At 35.6% G+C, this 23,242-nt stretch overlaps 1 protein-coding gene across 4 annotated transcripts in view; it reads right to left on the reverse strand.

The window, feature by feature from the left end:
* CDK19 (cyclin dependent kinase 19) overlaps nucleotides 1–23,242 on the reverse strand; it is a 120,323-nt gene that overhangs the window by 59,704 nt on the left and 37,377 nt on the right. For all 4 annotated transcript variants that reach the window (XM_058834928.1, XM_058834929.1, XM_058834930.1 and 1 more), the window contains exons 3-4: nucleotides 15,131–15,241; nucleotides 4,491–4,631 (exon numbers count right to left, since the gene is read on the reverse strand). In XM_058834928.1, the coding sequence (XP_058690911.1) occupies nucleotides 4,491–4,631; nucleotides 15,131–15,241 (252 nt within the window). The remainder of the gene's footprint in view (nucleotides 1–4,490; nucleotides 4,632–15,130; nucleotides 15,242–23,242) is intronic.

Here is a 23,242-nt window from a genome sequence, read left to right on the forward strand (position 1 = left end):
GTTTTCTATTTCAGAATCCTTAGAGCAACCATGTAACTCCCTGGGGAAGGGAAGAAGAAATCTGCATTTCTCTGGTGAGTCTGATTTCCAACATTCACTTTTCAACCAGTCATTTTAATATTAAGCAGTATTCTAAAGAAATGCCCAAAGACGTAAGTGGAATCTTAAATTAATTTCTCCATATGGATTCTGTGTGCTTCAAACATCTCAGAGATAACAGCTCCCTTCAGAAAAATACATTCTGTTACAAATAGAAATTGCTTTTATCAGGTTCTAAAGGATATGGTCTCTATTTGCTTTTGACCTTAAACAACTAATCCCAGAATCTAGAGGGATTATTAGCACAAGAAAGTGCCCAAATCCCTTCAGTTGCTAACATGAATAGACATTGCAAACACTATATGGAAGATCTCTGTTTTTTGACATCTTGGCAAACTAAGACCTTTGCTGAACCTTCCTGTATAATCTAAATATTTCCCTTCTAGAAGAAGGGACAAAGATCTCAGAGAACTCTGAAATAGTGTCCTTCTAACTTGCTCTTAACTCAAGGTATGGAGCACTGGTTAGACCCTACAGTCCACAGTATATATAGAGTATTTTAAAAAGCCAAAAGCTTAGTACTCGAAGGTTTTTTCTCCAATATCTATCTCTGTTAACCTCTTGTTCATAACAAAATGCTCCAGCAGCTAGCAAAGCCAGCAAATCCTCCCTCCTTTCATGCATGGCTTTCAGGAATGCTGCTATGTTGAAAAGGCAAAATTATCACTGCCCAACAGCACACAATTCAACAGCAAAATCCCACTCAAAATGGGCTCACAGGAGAACAAATTTTGATGGATTGTCACAGACTTAGGTCAACTCCAAGGTGTATGAACTGACACAATGCTATTCAAATAAATCAGTAAACCAGTCTTCCTGTCCCATAGTCTATATCTGGTTGAATCTTGCCATAAAGGCTTAATGTTTTTTAACTGGAAGAAATTAATAGCTTAGCTAAAAAAAAAAATACCAAATAAGTCATTAAGCACCTTTCAGCTACCCTCAGGATACAAAAGCCGAACTCAAGATAACCTTGATAAATACTACAAAAAATTGAAATATACACAACACTAAATTAGTTTCCCATTTCTAGAAGCACAAGCTTGCACTGCCTATTTGGTGTTTGCCTCAATTCAAGCACTTTCCTAAAGCTGGACTTGTATTGGCAGTCTTAAGCTGCTGTAAATCTTGCATTACAAAGTCATATTAATTTCATCTTTTAAGAACACTTGCACTCCCTCCTATGAATCAAAACAGTGCATTTTAACAATGAAACAACCAGATCTAATGACAGGTGATGATGGAACGGTCTCTGTTGAGCCTTCTGCCACCACCCCCTGCCCCACACTGCCTCTGCACCAGCTCCTGCAGCTAAGCTCTTACTGCCAGCTAAGCTCCCAGTGAGGTCTCTTTGGGACCCAACCGTGCAGAAAACAAGCTCTGCAGGTGAAAAGCTTTCTGTGGGTTTAACTCCTTGAATGAGCTCACCATGAGCCAGGTGAGTGTCCCCTGCCAGGCTATTAGCATGGGTGCTGCTGTCTGGCAGCAGTGAGAAGGGGAACGAGACTGTCTGCTTGTGCCAACAGCCATCCATTAGCTCAGCCCAAGGAAAGGACATGGAATTCAAGTTGGCAAGTTCACATTGTTTACCACTTTTATTATCCTGTCATGCACTTGCTGGCTACTGCTGATCTTAAAAATGATTTAACTAAAAATATCTTAGTAATTCTAAGGTTTTTAAGTAACAAATATAGTATTCTAGCTTCTTTAAAAACCTCTTTGATTTAAGGCAGTAATAAATTACAATTTAAACAATGTTCTTCAAATACCTCTAAGCAAATACTTAACGTCCCAGGTTTCTGTTTCTCCACAACAACATTTGTTAAATAAATTAGAGAGGTCATTTACATGGCTCAGGAGAATTTGACTAATATTATGATAAATATTCTTGGAGAATCTAATTTTATTTTTTTAAGCAATGGAATAAGAATAACATGACTTTTATGGATGTCACCATCTTTGGTCTACATCCAAATACAGGTTAAAAATAGTAAGGACAGAGTTATATTAAACCAGGAAAGTACAAGGTGTTTTGATGCAATATTTGGTTTACATAAAATAGAAAAATAGTTTTTCCAGCAGCTGTAAATTCAAACACCTAAGAGAAAATCACCAGAAAAACTGCTCCCCCATCTTATGAAGACACTGAGGAGCTGGTATTTATGTATTATGCAAGAAACTGATTCCTGTGAAATTGTGCCTGAGGTATCATTTTTAGTAGCAAAAAGTCAGAAGCATGAACACAGTAATAAAAATTACAGAGAAAAAAAAAAATTTGGTTAATCCAGGATTTAAATTGGTTACTAGTTATATTAACCTCTAATTTCAAGTGCAGACACAAGAATACATCCAAAATAACATCAGTTTTTTTCCTTACTATGCTCAAGATAGAACTATTTGACATACTTGAATTCTTTAGAAATCCAGAAAAAAAAAAAATTAAAAAGGCAAAGTATTCTGATTATACCTTTAAGTCACTACTGTATCAAAGCAATTTTTTAATGCTTTCCTTTGTCTTACTGAGGCATCCCAGAATCCATCAGTTTACATTTATTTGCGGACCAACAACAAACTAAGACTTGACAAATTACTGTTCTTCTCCCTTCTCAATTATGTAAATATCATTCAAGCACTATCATTCCAGAACCAAAAAATACAGTCATCTTTTCACAACAGCAACCATCATCTCCCAGCATTCCAAAAGAAAAGACAAAGACATTAGACAACAGATTTGCAGCAACTAATCAGCAACAGATAAGACCTGTAAAGTAGCAGCACTAGTCATGCAAAACACCTGGTGCTGCAGGCTGGAAATAACACCAACAGCAAGAAAATTCTCGAGGGTATTTGTTGGTTATCTTAGATACCATCTTGTATTTCCTATCAAAAGACAGGGTTTGTGTATGTATTTAAGTGTGTATATATATATATATATATATATATATATATATATATATATATATATATATATATATATATATATATATATATATATATATATATATACACATGTATATAATGCATGTATAATATATATTTTATTTTTATGTGTATATATAATTAACAGTTCCATGAACAGCTACGTCTCCCTTAAACAGAGCTGGATATAGACTTTTCAGGTGTTACTCCTCAAGCTGTAGCTAATTACAGCTGAGCACTCTGCCAAAGCAGCAGCTGACTCTTTGGGAAAATAGTAATTGTAACGTGAAAATCAGTTGTACATGCTTCCTGTTTTTTGGCCATGGCCACTATTCCAAAGGCAAACCACACCCCCCACCCCTCCTCAAAATATAGTAACATCTGGAATTTAACAGAAAAACCAACAATAAACAACCAAGGAACAAAGTAAAAAAATGATCCATAACAAAAACTGAAACCCACACTGGTACTGTTGTTAGGTATTAGAACAAAAATTAAATAAAATTCAGTTCAGAAAATGTTTGTGGCTTATATTCCAGGCCTGCCTTACTTTATACTTGCCTATTAAAAAAATTTGCTCTACAACCAAAAATTAATCAAAGTCCCTACTTACTATTAAAAACTCAACAACAATCTATGTCTCACAAAACTTAATTAGTGACTAGGTTTTTGGACCGGCAGCCCTATTTTGACATCCTGGGGCAACTACGAAAAATAACCAAATAAAAGTAGTGACGTTACACACAGATTACCATACCTAAGAGTGTTGCTTGGCATATTAACCATCACATTGTTTCATGCTAAACATTCTAGTTAGAACACAAGTGGCAGCACACCCATATTAGTATTCTTTTGGTAAACCATGGTAGCAATTCACATAACTACAAGGAGCAATGGAAAACTTTAAGGGGAAAAGGAGAGCTAAGACAAGGCAACTAGCTGCCCTTGTAATCTGGAATCAACTTCAAGAGCTACTTCAGGTCATGAGAAATTTCAAGATGATAACTCTTTTATAGTTCTCTTCCCACGGTCAGAAAAAATACCACATGGAAAAGAAATACTCCATGAAAAAACTACTCTTTCACTAGCTTTTATGCTAACTTGCACGTAATCCGAACAATGTAAAAGGGTATCAATCACTCTCCTATTTAGATGCCTTTTCAAAGTCATGCGAAAAGTTGTAAGAATGCTCAACCAACATATATCAGCTGTCTCACGTACTGTTTTTGGATACTGATATCTGCAATCCCTTTACCGGATCTGGCATCATTGTCCAAGCTCATATGACTCAGACAAAAACAATGTGAAAGCATAGTTTGTTTTCATGTTTAAAGTCACAACTGGTCTCCTGCAACAATAACAGGAAGAGCTGTAGGGATCGATACGCAAGATTACAAACAGGAGCTTTTCTTGTCCTACCCAACAACACACACGTGGAACTTTCTTAGCCAGGTGTGGCATGCCACACTTACCAGATCTCTGTGAAGCACCCAGTTTGCATGGAGGTAATGGATTCCATCGAGGATCTGGTAGAGTAGGGATTTAACCATAGATCTTGGCAACTGCATGGGCTTTTTATTTGCTTTTGAGGCACGGTGAAACTTGATAATATGCTAGAAATAAAACAAGTAGAAACATGAAGAAAGTTAGGTGATGGATAGGTGAGAAGGTTGGGTGTTTTAGGATATTTTAACTACTAACACTAAATAATGGAATGAAATACAAAGTTTGTTGAACTTTGGAATTAAAGTAATAGTGATGCATTCACAATTCTCTTTAATTGTTTTTATTCTCTGAGTTGCTTCAAAGAACAGCTGTGAAATTTTTGTGAATATCTAAATACTGGTGACTTACCTCCAGTAAAGGGCTTTAGACATTCTTCTTTCTCCCTCCTCCCCATATGGCATCCTCTTACCCTTGGCAGCTAGAGCAGAACCAGGAATATCTACCAGTAGGAGGGCCACACTCTAAGCTTTCATAGAGACTTTTCCTATTCTTCAAAAACACCCAGGCTAGCATACTTGCAACTACCATTACCCCCAAAACCAGAATCCCAGTAGACAGACTAAATAAATATTTTTATACATATTTGAAGGGGGGAAGGTATAACTTCAAAAACCCCACACCACAACATTGTGGTGAGATCATGTTCAGACACCTAAAAGCGGTGGTGTTCTTGCTTTCAAGTTATGGCTGCATACTTCACTGATGATGACAAGCTGGTGGCTCTTGGATTACAGAAGTCAGTCTGCCCACTAGAGGACAAACACCACCTGAAAACATAGAATGCAGTAAAGGACCCCAGTATTGGTTGAAGGAATGAAAAAAACTATCGAAAGATTGGTGAGAGATCATGAAATAGCCAAACTAATTAATTCTAAGATCAATGTGGAGACAATGGGTTTGGTTTTGCTACACTGTACAAGAAATTAACTGGAGTCAGGCCATTCTACCTTTCCAATCCTCAGACACGGTGGGGCTATGCAAGGCACAAATACAATCTTAATACATGTTCATTCAGATGGAAAAAAAACCCAACTTTTTGAAGGCAATTCAATTAAGTACCTCAAAAAACAAAACAGTTTTCAATTATGTGTCTTTTGAAAGGCGGAAATGGTAAAGGCAGTTTGCATTTTTACTGACAACAAGCCAAAATGCTAGAGTAGGACTATTAATTACCCAATTTTTTTAATAGGATTTGTCTAGCTCAAGATCTCCTCCCTTCCCAGGTTAAAGAGGTAGCCAAAGGTTGTGCTTTAATTAGACCACTGCTCCACCATCTCCACTCCCCACCCATTTTGTCACTAGAGCTCCCAATGAAAATGGTAATGAGTTAATGTTTACTCATGGTAAATGCTACTTCTTGCTGTCACCAGTACTTTAGCCACTATCAAACTGTACTTAGCAAAAGTGTAAACAATAACGTTTAAAAAGGAATAAGAAAGGCAGAACACACCAATTTAAACAGCCTGCTTACTCCCTATCAACAATGTTCCCACAGAACCTTCCACTACTCAATGTACAGTATTTATGGCTTTGTACTAAAAGCAGTAGAAATATACAGGATTGTCAGTTTTTAATATACTCATAAGGATCAATAGACAAGACAAGCTCTTAGTATCTGATCCTTTAGTTGTGTAATCACTCTGGAAACTGCAGTTAAATGCTTTAAGGGATTATTTCCTTAGAAAATTTTTTCTTGTGATGTCACAAGAAGACTGTCTCAGCTAGGAGTCCCTAGTACTACACAATGCTCACCAGACAGTGACCTTCATGTGTAATTACAATATGATTTATAAAGCAGTAATGATACTATAAACTCACAAATTAGTATATTTATTAATACAGGAGATGAAAAAAAATACAGAGGAACCAACAGGCAAAGGTCATACACAGAGGCCCATAAATCCAGTCCAGTCCTTTTACAAGGTGCATGTAATCACTAGAAGGGATTTTTACACCTACCTAAAAACCAGCTACTACCTACACAAAACATTACTCCTTAGGCACAGAGAAAATGAAGGAGTCTCATGAGGCAGAACAGGACACAACCACAGATGTATTGAGGAGGAACAACACATGTGGCTCTGCCTCAGCTGCTACATCTGGTACCTCTGGAGGTTGGGAGCGAGACAGCACCAGGTTGATGCCATCGGATTTCTGTCCCTGCCCTTCCATGTGGCTCCCAGTTAGAAAGGCTAAGGAAACAAGCTCCTTTCTTGAAAGGGTTATTGAATTGCAGAAGCGAATTCAAACGGATAGCTTTGCTCGAAGCAAGCAATATCACCACTAGGTAAAATCCAGTTTTCTGCAAAAGCAAATAAAACTGTTGTTGCCAGCTTATTCTATGGAAGTTTATATCCAAAAGATTGTAACCATCACAGTTTAGAGAACTGAACAAAAGCTAAAAATACACTGCAGGGCCAAGTAGTATAGAGAGCTGAAAAGCTAGATTTGCCCCATGACGTTGGAATGAATGCACAGTGCTTGTGACCAAGCCCTACACTGAAAAGATGTAGTTAATCCAATTTCTTGCAAGCAACTAGCCATATGAAGAAAGAACAAGACACCTAGCATACACTAAACAGCAATTTTAATGGCCATGTCCATCTCAGAAATAGAAGAGCGAACAGGTGCTGTTGCTGAACAAAATCTCTTCCACTGGAGGAAGCAAGCCTAAACTCTCTTTTATTACTTCATATTCTCAGAAATACATCTATATGGCCCCACTACTGTTGTGGGAAATTATACCTCAAATTAAATAAGAAAAAATATAGGTAAGAGCATCAAATCACAAAACAATGGGACAAAAGTTTTGGTGACCCTGCAGATCAGGTGTACAGTGAGCCTCAAAGCAAAGGATGCCACAGCAGTACAACAATGCTAAAGGAACTTTTAACTTGAACAATTATGCTGACTTCAGCTATGGCAGGGAGATGTCCTCCTTCCATGTCAAAATATTTCATATTTAAGAGTCTAATTGCAAGACCTCAGGTGTAGAAATGGGCACAGATACCAACACAAATTAGGATATTCTTTACACATAAGTGCACTCTGCATGTAGAGGAGGCACAGCCTCACTACCTGAAGAGTCCCAAAGTGCAGCTTCAAGTACAGCACGTAACAGCCAGAACCTTAGACCTAATAAAGGCATGGAATAATTTACAGGAATTACAGCCTGCATTTCCCATTTCCCAGAAAATTAACCTAACCACTAGGCTTCAAAATTACACTTCTCTCATTCAATAAATCCTTTTGCTGAATAGCACAAAATTAAGGTTGTCCTGTGAATTGAGAGTATAAATCTGAACTGTGACAGGTATGAAGCATGTTCTGCCTTCTCTCTCTAGGAAGCATGAGCTGCACTTGGACACTGCAGTTTCTAACCTTTAGGTATAGTCAAGCTCTTTACTCAGTCTTACCCCAGTTGGATAACCATGAAGGACAAAACATGAGGACTTTCACAATCCAGGCAAGTCAGAGGCATGTTTGTAACAAGACAAAAAGCAGAGGGTCAAAAAGCTTCAGCATTCCCCAGGTCTTTTCTCACTGCAACTCCTTAAAGATAACTCACATATCCTAAGAGATCACCTGGCCAAGAGAGCTGGAAAACACCCAGACTCATTCAGCAAAATTAATGAAGGAAGTTATTGTCAGTCCACACTATACCAGTTGCATGCTACTGAACAGAAACCCTTCCGCAATGTTACGCAGACATAAATTAATTTTAATTAGTTCATTAGAACACTGCAGATGCAAGCTCTCTTCTGATATATTTAAAATCTTTCAAAATGAAAGAAGAACACACATGTCATAAGAGGTAAACATAACTCCAAGCAATACTGGGGTCTATTCAGCAAAAGTAGCCATTTTCCCTTTCTGTGCATCCATATTTCAGATTCCTAAATCTTAAAAGCATGCTGCCACTGACTGGATCCCAAAAATGGTGTGAGCTAACTAGGTAATCACTGTTAAATATAAATATAATGTAAAAAATTTTCTATTGCTTGTACATATTTTGTTTTTACTTTAAACAAGACAGTGACCTTGTAGAAGTGATTTTAAGTTTTCATTCTAAATTAAACTAACACTTCACTGACCAACATTAAAGTACACATTCAATAGCAGTCTAGGAAAGCAAGAAAGCTATAATTTGCTGTTTGCAATATCTGGGACTATAGGTTTTACTTACTAACTCCTTATTCCCAATTTTCAACTTCAAATAATGTAATAAAATTGCAAGGAAAACTGGATGAACCACATTATTTCAATAAGACCATTTTAGCTCTTGCAAAGGCAAGACTGTGTAAATGATAACAAATTAAGAGGAGAAACAGAGCTAGACATTTGGAACTAAAATTATGAAACAATATTCAATCTAGGAGTTTGCCTGCCTTCTTCTATGTTACCTAATGCATTGAAATCGGTTTGAAAGCTGGCTGGTGAAGGACTATGGGCATTTTCTAATTCTCAACCACAAACAAGGCAAACATAATGCATAACAACACAGAACAAATTCAAATCCCTAGGATTTACCCAGCAGTTAAGTGAGCACTCAATAAAACCTGAATCTTAATCTTCTTCCAAATCTGTTTGTGTCATCCCATTCCCAATTCCAAGAACTGCTGCTCAGTATGACGGAGGTTAAAACAAACAAACAAGTTAAAACTATAAACTTTTGACAAAAGTAGGAAGCTGGCTAACAGAGGGATTTTATGCACATCTAACTCAATTTAGTTACAGTAAGCTTGCATCTGAACCTACATGAGATAATCCATAGACACAAGACTCTAGAAAACCTGACTCCTTGAGTTCTACTGCTTGAGGCAATGCTTGTTGAAAATCACATGCATCTCCATCAAACTGAATTGCAATCATGCCAACACAGATGCCTCTCCCTGCTGGAGCAAACTGCTTGCGCTCCCACGCTTCAGCAAAAACCCTGCATTCTATCCAATCCCTAATCCAGCCTTTGAGAACAAACCAGAATTAGGGCAATGTGCCAATAAAAAGTGAAGTTACATTGTAATTTTGAGGACATGGAAAGTTGGATACATGTTAATCTGTACTAAACCAAGAGGATTCATATTATACAGCGTCCAGTCTCATTTTAAAAACATAAAAACTTCCTCAAATTACTATATTTACTTTGAACATAAAGCACTCAAAAAGAGTATGAAAGAACAAATCAAAATGTTACGGTGGTATAAAAACTAACCATGCGTTGTTTACATGATTTTCAAAAAGAGAAAGCAAAGACTCAATGAACTCCAGTAACATTTGTTTGCTGTTCCAAAAATAAATCATAGTTTCATATGCCTACACTTACGACTCATTTCAGACATCAGAGTTTTAGAAACTAAAAAAATTTTGTCAATTTACTTATCACAAGTAAAATCAAATCAAAACAGAAGTAGGTAGAAGAACCTCTAGAGCAATCACTTTAGTTTCCAATCTTGGAATGAACAGTGAACATAAACTATCCTTCAAAAGAGGAGGGGAAAAAAAGCATGCTTGTTCCTTCTAAATGGTGCCAGTGCATGGCCATCATCAAGTATCTTGTTTAAAGTGTCATTAACCAAACTGCTTAATGAAAGATCCTATTCCAAAGTGACAAGAAGTGAACATTTTTAGTAAGAGTGAAAAGAAACCTTAATACAGCAACTCCTGCTAATGCCAGCTTGCTTTAAATATCTAAGCTTTGAAACACAGATCTGGCATAAACAGATTCTATATAATTTTCCTAGCTTTTGCCTGGGTTTTTCTAGGTCTTACATCTTTCAGCCCTAAATATTGCAAAATATCTCTATACGATGTTAATAAAAATCATCCAAAGTTAGCTACCCTTTCAGTATGCATAAAAGTGAAATACACAGTACTCACACCACTCTGCTCACATTAATTTTTCACACATTTATGCTTTTGAACTTCGCCTTTGTTTTGAGGCCTGCTCCTAGCTGTTGTTTTCTCCAATTCTCATGCTTTGTGCATGAGTCCACATTAAACTACCCTCAAATTCATACAAGTCTGGCAGAAAAAGCAAGTGTATGTTCCGAGAACATGGCAAAAAGCTATGGGCAAGGAATGGCACTGCCCTCTGCAAGAAGTTCAACCAATTCACTTGGATGGTCAAAAAAACCCCATCCATTCTACTTGCAAGGAATCAATCATGACATAAAGACCTATGCCAGCCCATTCCCTCTTGTATCAAAAAATCTTATATTCTTCTTCCAGCCTATATTGGTAAACACATTTACAAGAGAGAAGACTACATGAAAAATCACCTGGTACAATCACCTGAATTACACCAAAAGTGTAGACACGACTTAGAAAATCAAAAGATAAAAAAAATAAAACTGAGAAAAGTATTTTTATGTACATTGAGATATTTGTCATCAATTAGCATCTGAATTATATTTATGATTTAGAGCTAAACTGAAGCCTGTTGAAGAAAAATATGATAATATCAATTATAATTCTAAGGAATATGTTAAAACTCAGCTGTTAGACAATATTCATGTGATTAAACAAATGTGCAGGTTTATTGCATACATCAGTATGCAACACTCCCAATTTCATTTATCATAAAAGATTATTCAACATGTTGTTAGCTGAAATTAAGTATATTTATTTGTAGACTGAGAGCATCAAGAATTGCTATGAAATTCACATGTAGGAAGAGTATTTTCTCCTTTCCACTATTTGATCACTATTTTTAGGTACACATGACTATGCTAATAATCTCTACCCTACATTTTCTAAAAGCAGAATATATATATAACAAGTAATTCCTACAAAACAAAACCAGTCTGCCCATATAGTTTTATTATCATCAACAATAATTCCGAGATGAATTTTACTCCACATTTCTCAGGAGTATTTGCTGTTAGGCATTTAGTTGTTAGAGATCACTGGAATCTAATAATGAGAGAAATTTTCAACTAAACCTAAAAAATTCACAGATCATGGCTTAACTTGTCTGGGATAGTGAATGTATCATCACATTCAATATCATCAAATCATAGGTAATTATTTATGTACTTACTTATTAAGAACAAGCAGTGGTTTTTATATTTAACACATTTTACTATGATAAATTGTCACCCTTTTTCAGAATGAGATCAAACCCATTCAGAAGCTTCTTATTTAAGTTACAACACATATTTCCAGAAAAGGCTATCCTAAAAAAAATGACATTATACACACATATTAAATAAGTCTGAGAAATAAATCTGTACCATAACTAGGAAAGTATATAGATAACCCATGAATACAAAAAGTTAAAAAAAAAAAAAAAACAAACCTACAAAAATCCTGCTTAAAGTATAGAGACTACAAAATTGAGGTCATCAAATGTGTGTTTATCTGTGGCACTAAAAATGTGTACCTTAGAAAATACTTTCAATATTAGAAATCTGCTGTAAAAGGGAACAAAAGAAAAGTTCTAAATATGGTAACCTCTACGGTGGCTAAAAGTAACTAGACTGACAAAAAAATTAATCTCTGGTATAGACCTCATTTGTATCAAACTTTTTTAAAGTCCATTTTAGCAATCATCATGCATTTAAAGCACTTGATGTAAATTTGAATAATGTCTTTAAATATACCAGCTTTACACAGGAAGTTCTGGACAGGAATATACTGTGTAGAATAATAAGACTAGGGTGATGAAGAACATCCATGAAAGTTCAATAAAAAAATGAAGTTATTTTTCTGCCAATAAGACAGCAGGAACTCTGGCATTTAAAACAAATTTTTGACCTTTAAAAATAAAAAGTTAGCATTCTACAGCCTGAGGACTTTACCAGTTCTCTTTGGCAGAGACAAATAGCCAAGAAAAATCATAACACTGTGTATTACACTAAGAATTCTGGTAATTAAAGGAAACTAGTTATAAATCCATTTGTCAAAAGAATTCCTATATTCTTAGATTTTCTCCATGGTAATCTCATGGTTTTGCACTGTTTTGTATAATGCAGCTTGAGAGATAAGAAAAGAAAGTATATTTGATAGGCTTAATAATTAAAACCAGTGACTATCCTTGTAGTCAAGGACAGCATAATTGGTGTTCACCAACACTTGCCTAAAGTAGCTCAAATGAGCATAGCTTCTACATCCCTTGGTAATGGTAGCAGCAGAAGTTACAGAAAATTATAAAGTATGTGCTATCTAAACATAAAATTTCAGATCTGAGCAGTTTCTTGGGAATTAATTGAGACGTAACAAGAAAAAAAGTTCTTGCTCACCATAGAAGAACTTTTTAATAAGTTTAATTAGCACCAACCCTTTAGAACAGGACATTTTTTTCAGTATTAAAAAATTAACAGAATAAGATAACATCTAATATAGTTTATTCATCTCTTGCCAGATGTTTCCAGTACAGAAGCTGAAAAACATAATGATTTTAATTAATCTAATGATTGAATGTGATGAGTATTTATCCTTTTCACTGAAGCCAATAGGAGCTACTAAGGTTGGGCAGCTTTGAACAGAAAGACAGTTTCCATTCATATTGATTTTTGAAGTAACTCTAAGTTACCTACATTTGAAAATATTAGTTTCTGGAAATCTACATCTCTCTAGTGACAGCACACCTTCATTTCCAAAGCTTAGATCCTTATAAACTGATCTATCCATGATAAATAGACTTTTTTGTCTTTATGTAGTGCTGGGGAAGCACATGGTGCTAAGCAATAAAAAAAAAAAAAGTGCTAAACCCCCACTAAAATTTCTACCCCAAAGAGTTGAAAGGGCACAAGCTGTAAAGCACAGGAAATGCAAAACACAACACAACACAGACAGAATGACAAGTGGTTGGTATTACTGAAATGCGTTACAAAAGTGGATTTTCAGGAGTTTTTTGAAGGAGGATAGTGAAGGATCTTTACGTACGTTAATTGGGAGGCTGTTCCATGTGTAGGAGGCAGCGTGGAAAAAGACACAAAGTCGGGAGTGAGCAAAACAGACAAAAGGGGAATTAAGAGCGATGCTTGGGAAGTGCTGACAGTAAAGGAAATGAGGACCAAGGTTAAGCCAGAACCAAGAGTGCCTTGAACATGGCCAACTTTATGCAAGGGAGGAAAAAATTCCTGGCAAAGGCTTAAGAAGCGAGGAAACATGGGCAATTATACAGGAAAGGAGAAATGATTTGTGTAGCATGTCCCATAGAAAAAAATAAAAACAAAAGAGTTAGGAAGTGGGAGACCAGTTCATATAAAGTATCTCATTGTAACAAACATTTCAGTCTCAAATAATAGACAAGAATTAGCTTCACTGAGATTATATCCAATACCCAGCCATATGGGAGGAGTGGCAAGAACATCAAACTGCAGTGATTCTTCTTCTAAAGCTTTTAAATCATGTGAAAAATCACTATGTAGTGTAAAAACCACATGGCCAAAGTAAAATCAAACGGAAAAGGTTAGGAAAAAAGGTGTTTAAAACATACGGCAATAAATGTAGCAGTAAAATGTGTTTGTTATAACTGTTCCATAAAATTAGTAAACGCAATTAATACACAAATAAATTCTGTCATACAGAAATTTAGCTGATGCACTTCCTTTCATCATCACTGCCACCACCTATGTGAAATACACAAGCTCTCAGTGTCCATTGAATTTTGATGAAGAAAACTTTCAAAATACAAACCTGCTAGCCCATAGGAGAAGTAAAATTAAATCTCTTCCAAGCATATCACATCAATTACTGTGATTTTACGTGTTCTGAGACCGAAGTGTCTTTTTGAATGGTCTAAGTTTACTTTCCATCCAATTAAAATTTAGCATCATTTACAAGCTCAAGAGCTAAGTATGAAGAAATTGAGCAATTTGTCACTACCATTTGTAATAACATCTGTATTACCAAAGCCTTCAAAAGCAATACTGGAATTTATATTGCCACTTCTTCTTGCCAGTATTTTCAAAGGAATCAAACATATTCGTTACACTTTGTGTTTGATATCTTTCATGTTTAAATACAAATTCAGGTTTGAATAACTCACATCTTATCAACTGATGTGGAGCTTGAATATTTTCATCTGAGTTCAAGTTACAATGTCACTGATGTCCAGCCCTACAACAGACTAAGCCAAGTTGTATCATATATTGCTAGAAACTTAAAAACAGACATCTATGTCTCTACTCTTCCATGTAATGAGACTCCATCAGTAGGCCCAATTAGCTTACTTGTTATTTTATTTCTACTCATACTGTAACAAATTCTCTGTTTAAAATACAGATGATTGAATGTTAGTCACTTGTCTCTCTCCTTTTTATCTTGTGCATGTATGTGAAAAAGGTCGGGAAAAAATATTAATTACATTTCCAAACACAGTTTTAGAAAATCTCAATTTAGGAATGCTTCCTTTAACTCCAATTAAAGCATACAGAAAAATTCCTTTCACATCAAAACCCAATCTGACTCAAAAAAAAAATAATTGCACATAGTCTTTAGCAGGCTTTAAAGTGTAAAAGTAACAGGATTACCAGTTAGACCCTTAATTACAGAGCAAGAAATTAATTCATCTCTGCCTATGCGAAGGTACGTCCACACACATCAGTTTGAACAAGCACTTATTGCACAATCTCAAACACTCAGGGAAATCTGTACTTACCCACAAATCATGCTCAGCATAATCAAACAGCAGCCAAACCTTTCTGTCACTGTGAGAAAGGAAAACCTTCTGCAATGCAATCACATTTGGGTGCTTCAACTCTCGTAAAAGCTGCAGAGAAACAGAGAAGCTCTTGTTACTTCTGTGCTTGTTAAGAAAAGCAAACACAGCAACAAAATCACCAAACAGGTCAAATAGCAAGCAAGTAATCCTAAAACAGGCCCTAGAAGGAAAGACGCCACGGATTCAGCACATTATCTTCCAAACTATATATCTATCAAAATCAGGATATACACAGCCTCTGTGGCATGGGTTGCTGTTCTAACAGCACAGCTGCCCATCACTACCAACCTTTCTCTGTCCCACACTCAGCACAGAGCTGCCTATCCCACCTATTCATCCTACTTGACATCAGCAGTTTTTTTTAAAAAGTTATTGCACAAAAGTATAACAGTTTTCTTATCAAAGGTGAACATCAGGATTTGAGGATGCCAGAATGAAGCTTGTGCAGCTGCTCCAGTTCTTTGTCTAGACAACAGAGTTCTTGATCATCACATAATTATTTTATTACCAATAATTTTGTTTTGCTTTGGATCCCTACCTCACTTGCCTCAAAGTTCATAAGCTGTTGTTCTCAGAACATCAGGGTGTTTTCAAAGGAAAGTTTGCCAAAATGGGTTTCCTACTGGTTGGTTTCAACTACTATTCTGTAATCCAGAAATAATCTCAAATTTATTTATTCCTTGCCAGAAAGAAAACTAGGTCTCATCACTAATTAGCATATTAAAGCAGGCTCTGCTGCTGAAGTCATCCTTCTGCCAGATTAAACCAGTTTCAGGAGGAGTTGAGAAGTTGTACTCCCTAAAACATAATCTCGATGGAATCACTTTTTGTTCCCCTCCCTCTACACACTGTAGTCACCAGAATGATTGATCATTTCTGTCTTATCTGGAAATTGCTTGCATCTGTAGCACTAGTATATACATTGCCAAGAATCAATTTATAATGGCAAAATTGTAAATGGAGTAGCTTCCAAAGCACATTTGGGAGAAATTAATCTTCCCTTTTTTCACCCTACAGAAAAAGACTCAAGATGTTTATTTTAGGGGAAATAAAATACTTACTTTAAGTTATATTATCTTTTGACTATACAGATATCTGTCAAGACAAGAAATCTAAAGAATATCATAGCTGTTTAAACGTATTCCATTTTTCCAGCAAATTAAATCATTTAGCGGCTTTTTTTTACCAGTGTTTTCTTATTTTTCTTTCTTTCCCTAACCCTGAACCTCCTTTTCTGCATACCAAACAACCCCAGTTTCCTCAGCAGCCCCTTGTGAGACTTGTTCTTTGTTACACTCAGGCTGTCAAGGCTGGATGCCACATCAGCCAACACTTCAGCAGCACAAGAATGACCAAGGAAATGTTGGCTCTCACACACCACATCAAGAATGAGAGCTCTATTCTAGCTATGCTGGACTTGCAGTGGTGCTCCACACCAAGTAGAAGAGGTCAAAAATAATCATATATGGTACAAGGGATGAGTGTGAGCCACAAACACAAGCTGTTGGTCAGATTTATGTTAAAAACCATCTCATCTAGGAACAGACTACTGCAGGAGAGAGGGTGACCACAGGGACTGAAGAGATGTAACTCATAGGAACATAAAGAGTAGAGATATGGGAAGTCATTCTAAAAGCACAGGAAAGATGTGATCAGAAAGGAATACTGGGCAGAACCAAATACACAGCTGTGGAAACCAAAAGACAGCAAATTTGAGACAAGCGTTTCAAAGATACGTATTGATCTAAGGCTGAGACAAAAAGAAATTAGTGACTTCAGAAACTATTTTCATTACAGCAGACAGGTGGAAGCCAACAATGTGAAAATTAGGGTGACACAGCAAAGCTACTTGCATCACAACTGAATCTACCACCTACCGTAACAACTTTTATGTATGACTAGAATTTTGTCAATATTTACCTCCTATACATATATCTAATAGCTAAGTGATGCACCTTTTTGGGACATGATTTTATGTCCATGCACAACCATAAACAACTTTCACAAATGTGCATTTCAGCCCTACCTAGAACCACAAGGACAATTTCTGGGATGTAGTAAATCACTGTCTACCGTTTTTCTGCAGCAGATTGCTGTATAAACTTTAAAGAAAGAAAACTTATAAATGAAACACAATACCAATATTAATTTCTTAGGTCTTCTGCAGAAGTAAATCAGTTTGAAGACTTGGTTGATTTAAGTTCGAAGGAAGAAATTAATATATTGTCCTAATAATTGAAAGATGCCAGTGTACTTGACAATATCTTGTACTACAAGGTAACAACCTGAACTTAAAAAGGATCTGCAACTACTATAATTTATTAGTAACTGAACACAGCATTATATTTGAGTAGTACTTTAACCTAATGTTCCTCTAAAATTTAAGTTCCATCATACCCAAATTGGGGTAAAATACTAATAAAAAAAACGGTGTCTCAGTTACAATACATTTCTTTCTTGTAGCAGCACACAGAGCAGTTTAGATAAAAAGGCTTTGAGAAAGACTTCATAGTGAATTGTCAACATCTCTGCAACTTTAACTGTCCTGTAAAATGGCTTTCATCTAAACAGAGTATGATGATTATTATTGAAATTATTAACATGAGAATTGTACAAGCATCATTTTTAGTTGATGCCAAAGCTTAAAGTTTAAAATTATGCTTTTGGATAGCCCAAATAGCATGGAACAGCTTCTAGGATTCCCAGATGGATATCTGTTATATGCAGAATTGCTAGTAATTTCTTCAACTATCTGATGAATAGTAAGTTCTCTGTGATGCACACAGTGAGAATTTCCCTCACAAGTTAATGTCTCTTCTAGCAGGGGAAGGGAAATGTCATGATGTGAAAGTCAAAGATGCCTTAAAAAAAGTTAAGTTTGCAACAGCATTGATACAGCAGCTTGAAGTCCTGGAAATGTAAAATGTCAGCAGTCATGCTGAGGTAGACTTTGCATAGAAAATCCAAGAGTAAAGGTTGTCTAGCCAGAGAAAGAGCACAAGAGAGTGTACAAGATTAAGCAAGTAAAAGTGGGATAACATAAAACAAAGAAAAAATAAACAACTGTAATGTTTTACCTCAGGTTTTAATAATAGTTATGATACAGATCATGGAATGAATAATTCACAGGTAATAGAAATGCCTCACACTTAAGAAAGTAGAAACTAGCATAGGTCATATACAAGCAAAACTCAGAGGTATCAGAGGATTAGCAAATATATCACATACATTTTAAAAGGGGACACCAAGGGGACAAGGCATTTGGAGACTTGTGAATCCAAAGCATGCAAAATAACCATTTTGAAACAATGAACATAGAGAAAAATGTGTGAAAAACAAGCTATCCTGACTTTCTTCTCTGATAACTAATTTTCTATAAAAGTAGATCTGTGTTCAAACTTCAACCTTATAATAGTTTTAAATACTTCATCGGATGGGAAAGATGACAACTGGAATACATTCAAGGTGAGCAAAAAACATATCCTAAAAGGGCAGGAGACAATGGGTCACATTTCAAGGTAAAGTAGCTCTATATATTAACTATTGAGGAGTTACCAAAGAACAAGTACTGTGTTTACTTATTAACAAAACCCATCTCAGTACCAACATCATAAGTGTGAATTAAATTATCTGAATAAATAAAGGCAGAATTCCCAATGGAGAAAAGGAATGTGCTAATGCATCATCTTTTATGCCACTTTATTCTGTGACTGAGTAAAAAAAGAATAAAGAAATAAGATTAAATTAACAGCACAGAATCTGAATTCATGCACTTAAAAACTAACCAAGAATTCCTACTATAGACTGAAAAGTCAGCAGGTGCAAGTGAGAAATGGTAGAACTGGATTGCCATAAAACAGTGAAGAAAATTAAGGTGGTAAATCTGATATTAGATATCCTAGTTGAGGTCCTTACAGGAGAGAATAGGATGTATTTATATCAATATATAAAAGGCTTCTGTGATATATTTTTTAAAATACTATATGCGGTTTTCTTTGTTCAAACACCATCCCCTCCACACCCACACAAAAGATGAATTCTCCTGGAAAAAGGCAAAGGGTGATCAAAGGAGCAAAACAATCTGTCTCTCAAAGGGGAATTCTCAATTATTCTAACTGCTCAAATATTGAAAGAAATAAGATGGATACCCACTAAAATACAAAGATATGAGCATCAATGATGAAAGAAATCATTACACTAGATGATAATCATGGCTGAAGAACAGAAAGACAGCTAATAAGAGATAAAATTACCCTGCAAGTTAGCATCTCATGAACAGGAAGATTCAGGAACAGCTCCTCAATAGAAGGGAAAACCGTATATTTCATTTGCTTCTTTATCAACATTATGAAACAAATTCAGTTTATGAACTTGATATAAATCACCACTAGATTCCCTAGATAGATGCCTATGCATTACGTGCTCTTGTAGAAGCCTTCATGAAAAATGGGCTTAGTGAGGTTTTACTGATCATCTCCAGCAGATGGAAAAGATGACTGACACCAAGCTCCTACAGCAATTTGGTTTAAATGCTTGAACTGAGCCTGCAAATCACCTATCACCATACAATGCAAGTTCCTTTCACAAGTAGAGTAGCAACTAGGAAGTCTCTTGATCTTTTGAGATATGTAAAATTCTCCCTTTTTTCTTCCAAAGAGAGAGAAAATGTCTGTGAATGGGGGAAGAGTTGCAGTGTTACCAATATAAACAATGTGATCAATTATGAGGGCACTTTAGCATATTGAAAAACAACTCAAACAGTACCTTCCTCAAGGAAATAAATTGTGCCCATGAATACTTTTATGCCACAGGATGAATAACACTTTCTAGCTATCACAAAAGCAGGGTGAGGACAGACACTTCCATCTTTCGTAATAAGTGGAAATGTGGATCACAAGAAATCACAGGACAGGCCAAAGCATTAGGCTGATTGCTTATAAAAGCAATTGCACATTAGAGGATTTTAAAGCCACTTCTTCTGTGATGAATCTATTCAAAGCCTCTAGGGTCACTGGTTATTTTTTAATTAAAGCTGAACTTTTCAAAGGAACATAAAGATCATAATTTTACTTCTTCAGTAAGTCTTTTAAAATTCCAACTAGTTTAGATGCTATTAATCAATACTAGATACTCTCCATGTTATTAATATTATCCTTTCCATAGACCCTCTGCTGCCTATTATATTGAACCCATGCTGCTGCTTTTCCCTCAGGGGGGTATATATGGGCCTCTCTCTCAAAAAAAACAGGCAGCTATTTATTTTATTTAACATGTAAGCACAATCCTTTCCTAACTGTGCTACAGATCTTGAAGTTATCAAGGTAAGAGGAGAAGTTACCAAGAAAAGAGAAGAGAATTCAAATTCAAACAGGGTATCACATTAGAAAACTACTCAAAATTCAGCTTTTTTTAGTGATCCAGCTGATTCCGAAGTTAGGGATTTTCCAGTCTGGACTCCCATTTCTACTTGGAGAAATTACCATTACAGAGTTACTGCATAGCTTAAGTACCAAAAGACTTAATACTAATAGCTTCAAACTGAGCAGGTATGGGGGGTTTGTTTCCAGTTTTAAGTTGTCCATGGCTGACACTTATATAAGAGGTCTCAGAAAGATGAAGGCAATATAAAAACAGACATAGAGAAATATATATATATACATACACAAATAAAGATAAACTATCCAAAGAATCTAAAAAGAAAGGTAAAAGTTTAAGCATTAGCTTAAGTTCTACTTTACAAAGGACATATTATTTGTGCTCTGGTCTGGTAAGGCCTATCCTTGGACTGCTTTTGGCATGCAAAACCAAGTAGGGGAGGTAAAATGCCAAAAATTAACAATTGCCATTCTTACACAAACTGCTAGGAGTGCTGCCTGAGTTTACAAGGCATACTCCAAATTAAAATTAACAAGCTGAAATATTTCAAAACAGACTCTAAGTAGAGTCCATGCAAACTCTCTTCTTCCCTCTAATTCATCCTATACATGCATCTAATTTTGACCAGTTTGATCCCAAGCAGTCCTTCACATTTAAGAGACATCCCTCCATGTATGCTCTACACATTCTTCAACCTTCTTTCTTCACACTTGGATCTCTTCAAAGCATGCAGTCCCCAAACTCATTGCGAGGGCTCAAAATTATCAGAAGAGAAAGATCAAGTATGTTTAAAAAAAAAAAAAAAGACAATGAACAGAATCTAACCAGTAAATGGCCAAATGACAGGACAGGAAGAAGGCAAAAATGTGCCCCACCCTTCTCCTATGAGAAGGATTAAGAAAGTACTTATTCTGTAAATATTTTCATTTCGGGAGCTGAAAATGGTCTGGCATTGCTAAATAACATTATTATTCTGAAACAAAAGCTTGGCAAAAGACTTCTTGCAAGTATTACAATGTAACAAAACTGAAGAAATAGAAACTAGGATAACTGCATTTTTAATTCTTAAGGTCTCAAAAAACCACCAAATTATCTTTGGCATTTGTCTTGGAGACATGAGCAGAAATACAAGTTAAGAATTCTTTCCATTTCTTACTTAGCAGTATCATATACTAGAGGACAGACTTCTTAATAACACAGAGAAAGGACTACTGTAAAATTACTTCCAAAGCAAGAAATTACTTAATTTTTAATACAACTATATAAGGAAATGCTGACATTAAGATCACACAATATCAGCTTTGCTACAGTGCACATATTAAATATATAATTTATTTTCATATCTTTACTACAAAATAAGTCTGAATTATTATTAAATTTGGGCATGTTTCTAAAAGAAACCATTTCTTTTAGGACAATTGAATTCTATGCTCTCTATTCTTTTAAAGGCAGTTATGTCTTTAATTTTGGTCAGTCTGGCAGGGATTTAGCAATAACCGTTTTCCTCCCAGCTGAAAGGTATAAATAAATTAAAGCTCTGTCTCTCTCAACAGAGATTTTTCTCCTTATTTGGCCTACAATAAAAGAACATCCAACCACAGATAACACCACCAACTAAACTGAAAACATCTATAGAAAGTAACTTGCTAAATAAGTAATAGTGAATGTTTGTCCTTTCTGAAGATTTTAAGATACCCTGAATTTACTTCTAGGTTGACTAGAAATTTCTTCTGTTACTGAAAGGAGAAAGAAATTTTCCATCAAATTAACGAAGTCTCTTAAACCTAAAGCTATATTAAAATGTTACAATGGGGCAGAGGGAATACAACACTTCACAAGTAGCATCACACCATTCCCCAAACCTACGCATTCAGTCTGGAGTTTTAAACTGCAACAAGCTTTCTCTTGCAGGTCTTATTCTGACATTTCCACACTTTTCTGAATTCCTAGCAACCAGTTATCACCTTGCTCTAGCACTGTGTCTCATAGTGCATAAACAGTGATGGCAACTGCAGTGCTCTAAAACTCTTGCAGAAGAGCAATGAATAGACATCAATGCTGATTGTCCATTTTTCAAAGAAGATTTTCCTCTCAAGAAGACTTCAGAAAGATAAATGTTATACGAACCAGAGTAAGACAAACAATGTTTTAGCAAAGAACAGCCAAAAGGCATGTTTTCCCAGCCTCAATTAATTATGGCACCATAGTGATGCATCTCTACAAAGGTAATAAATTTCTAACCTATACAAAATATTGGACAGGGATTGCAATAGTATCCTGCTAAGATAGTATTTTTACAGCCCATTTTTTCACTTTGGTCCTAAAGTTTACTTATCTCCTCTACTTAATTGACTTTTTGATTAATGCTTTTATTACTAAAGCTATTTTTTCTTTTTTGGGATTATTTGTCATTTTCCACATTTTATACAGTACAAACTATATAAATACAAATTCTGAAACAAGTTATTTGAAGATACCATTAAAAAAAAAATCTAGATCTTGAAAAAACTTCCAACAACTTCTTGTATCTGAACAGTAACAATCACCAGCCTCCCAACTTGGTAAATATGCTTGTTGGGCCCAGGGAAAAGTGCAATCCTGTGCCTCTACTTCTTATCCTGAAGTTCTCTATCCTATGCTATGAAAATTTCCCACATTTGCTGGAACCAGAGG

This window comes from Poecile atricapillus, chromosome 3 (assembly GCF_030490865.1).
Source record: "Poecile atricapillus isolate bPoeAtr1 chromosome 3, bPoeAtr1.hap1, whole genome shotgun sequence".
Classification (NCBI taxonomy): Eukaryota; Metazoa; Chordata; class Aves; order Passeriformes; family Paridae; genus Poecile; species Poecile atricapillus.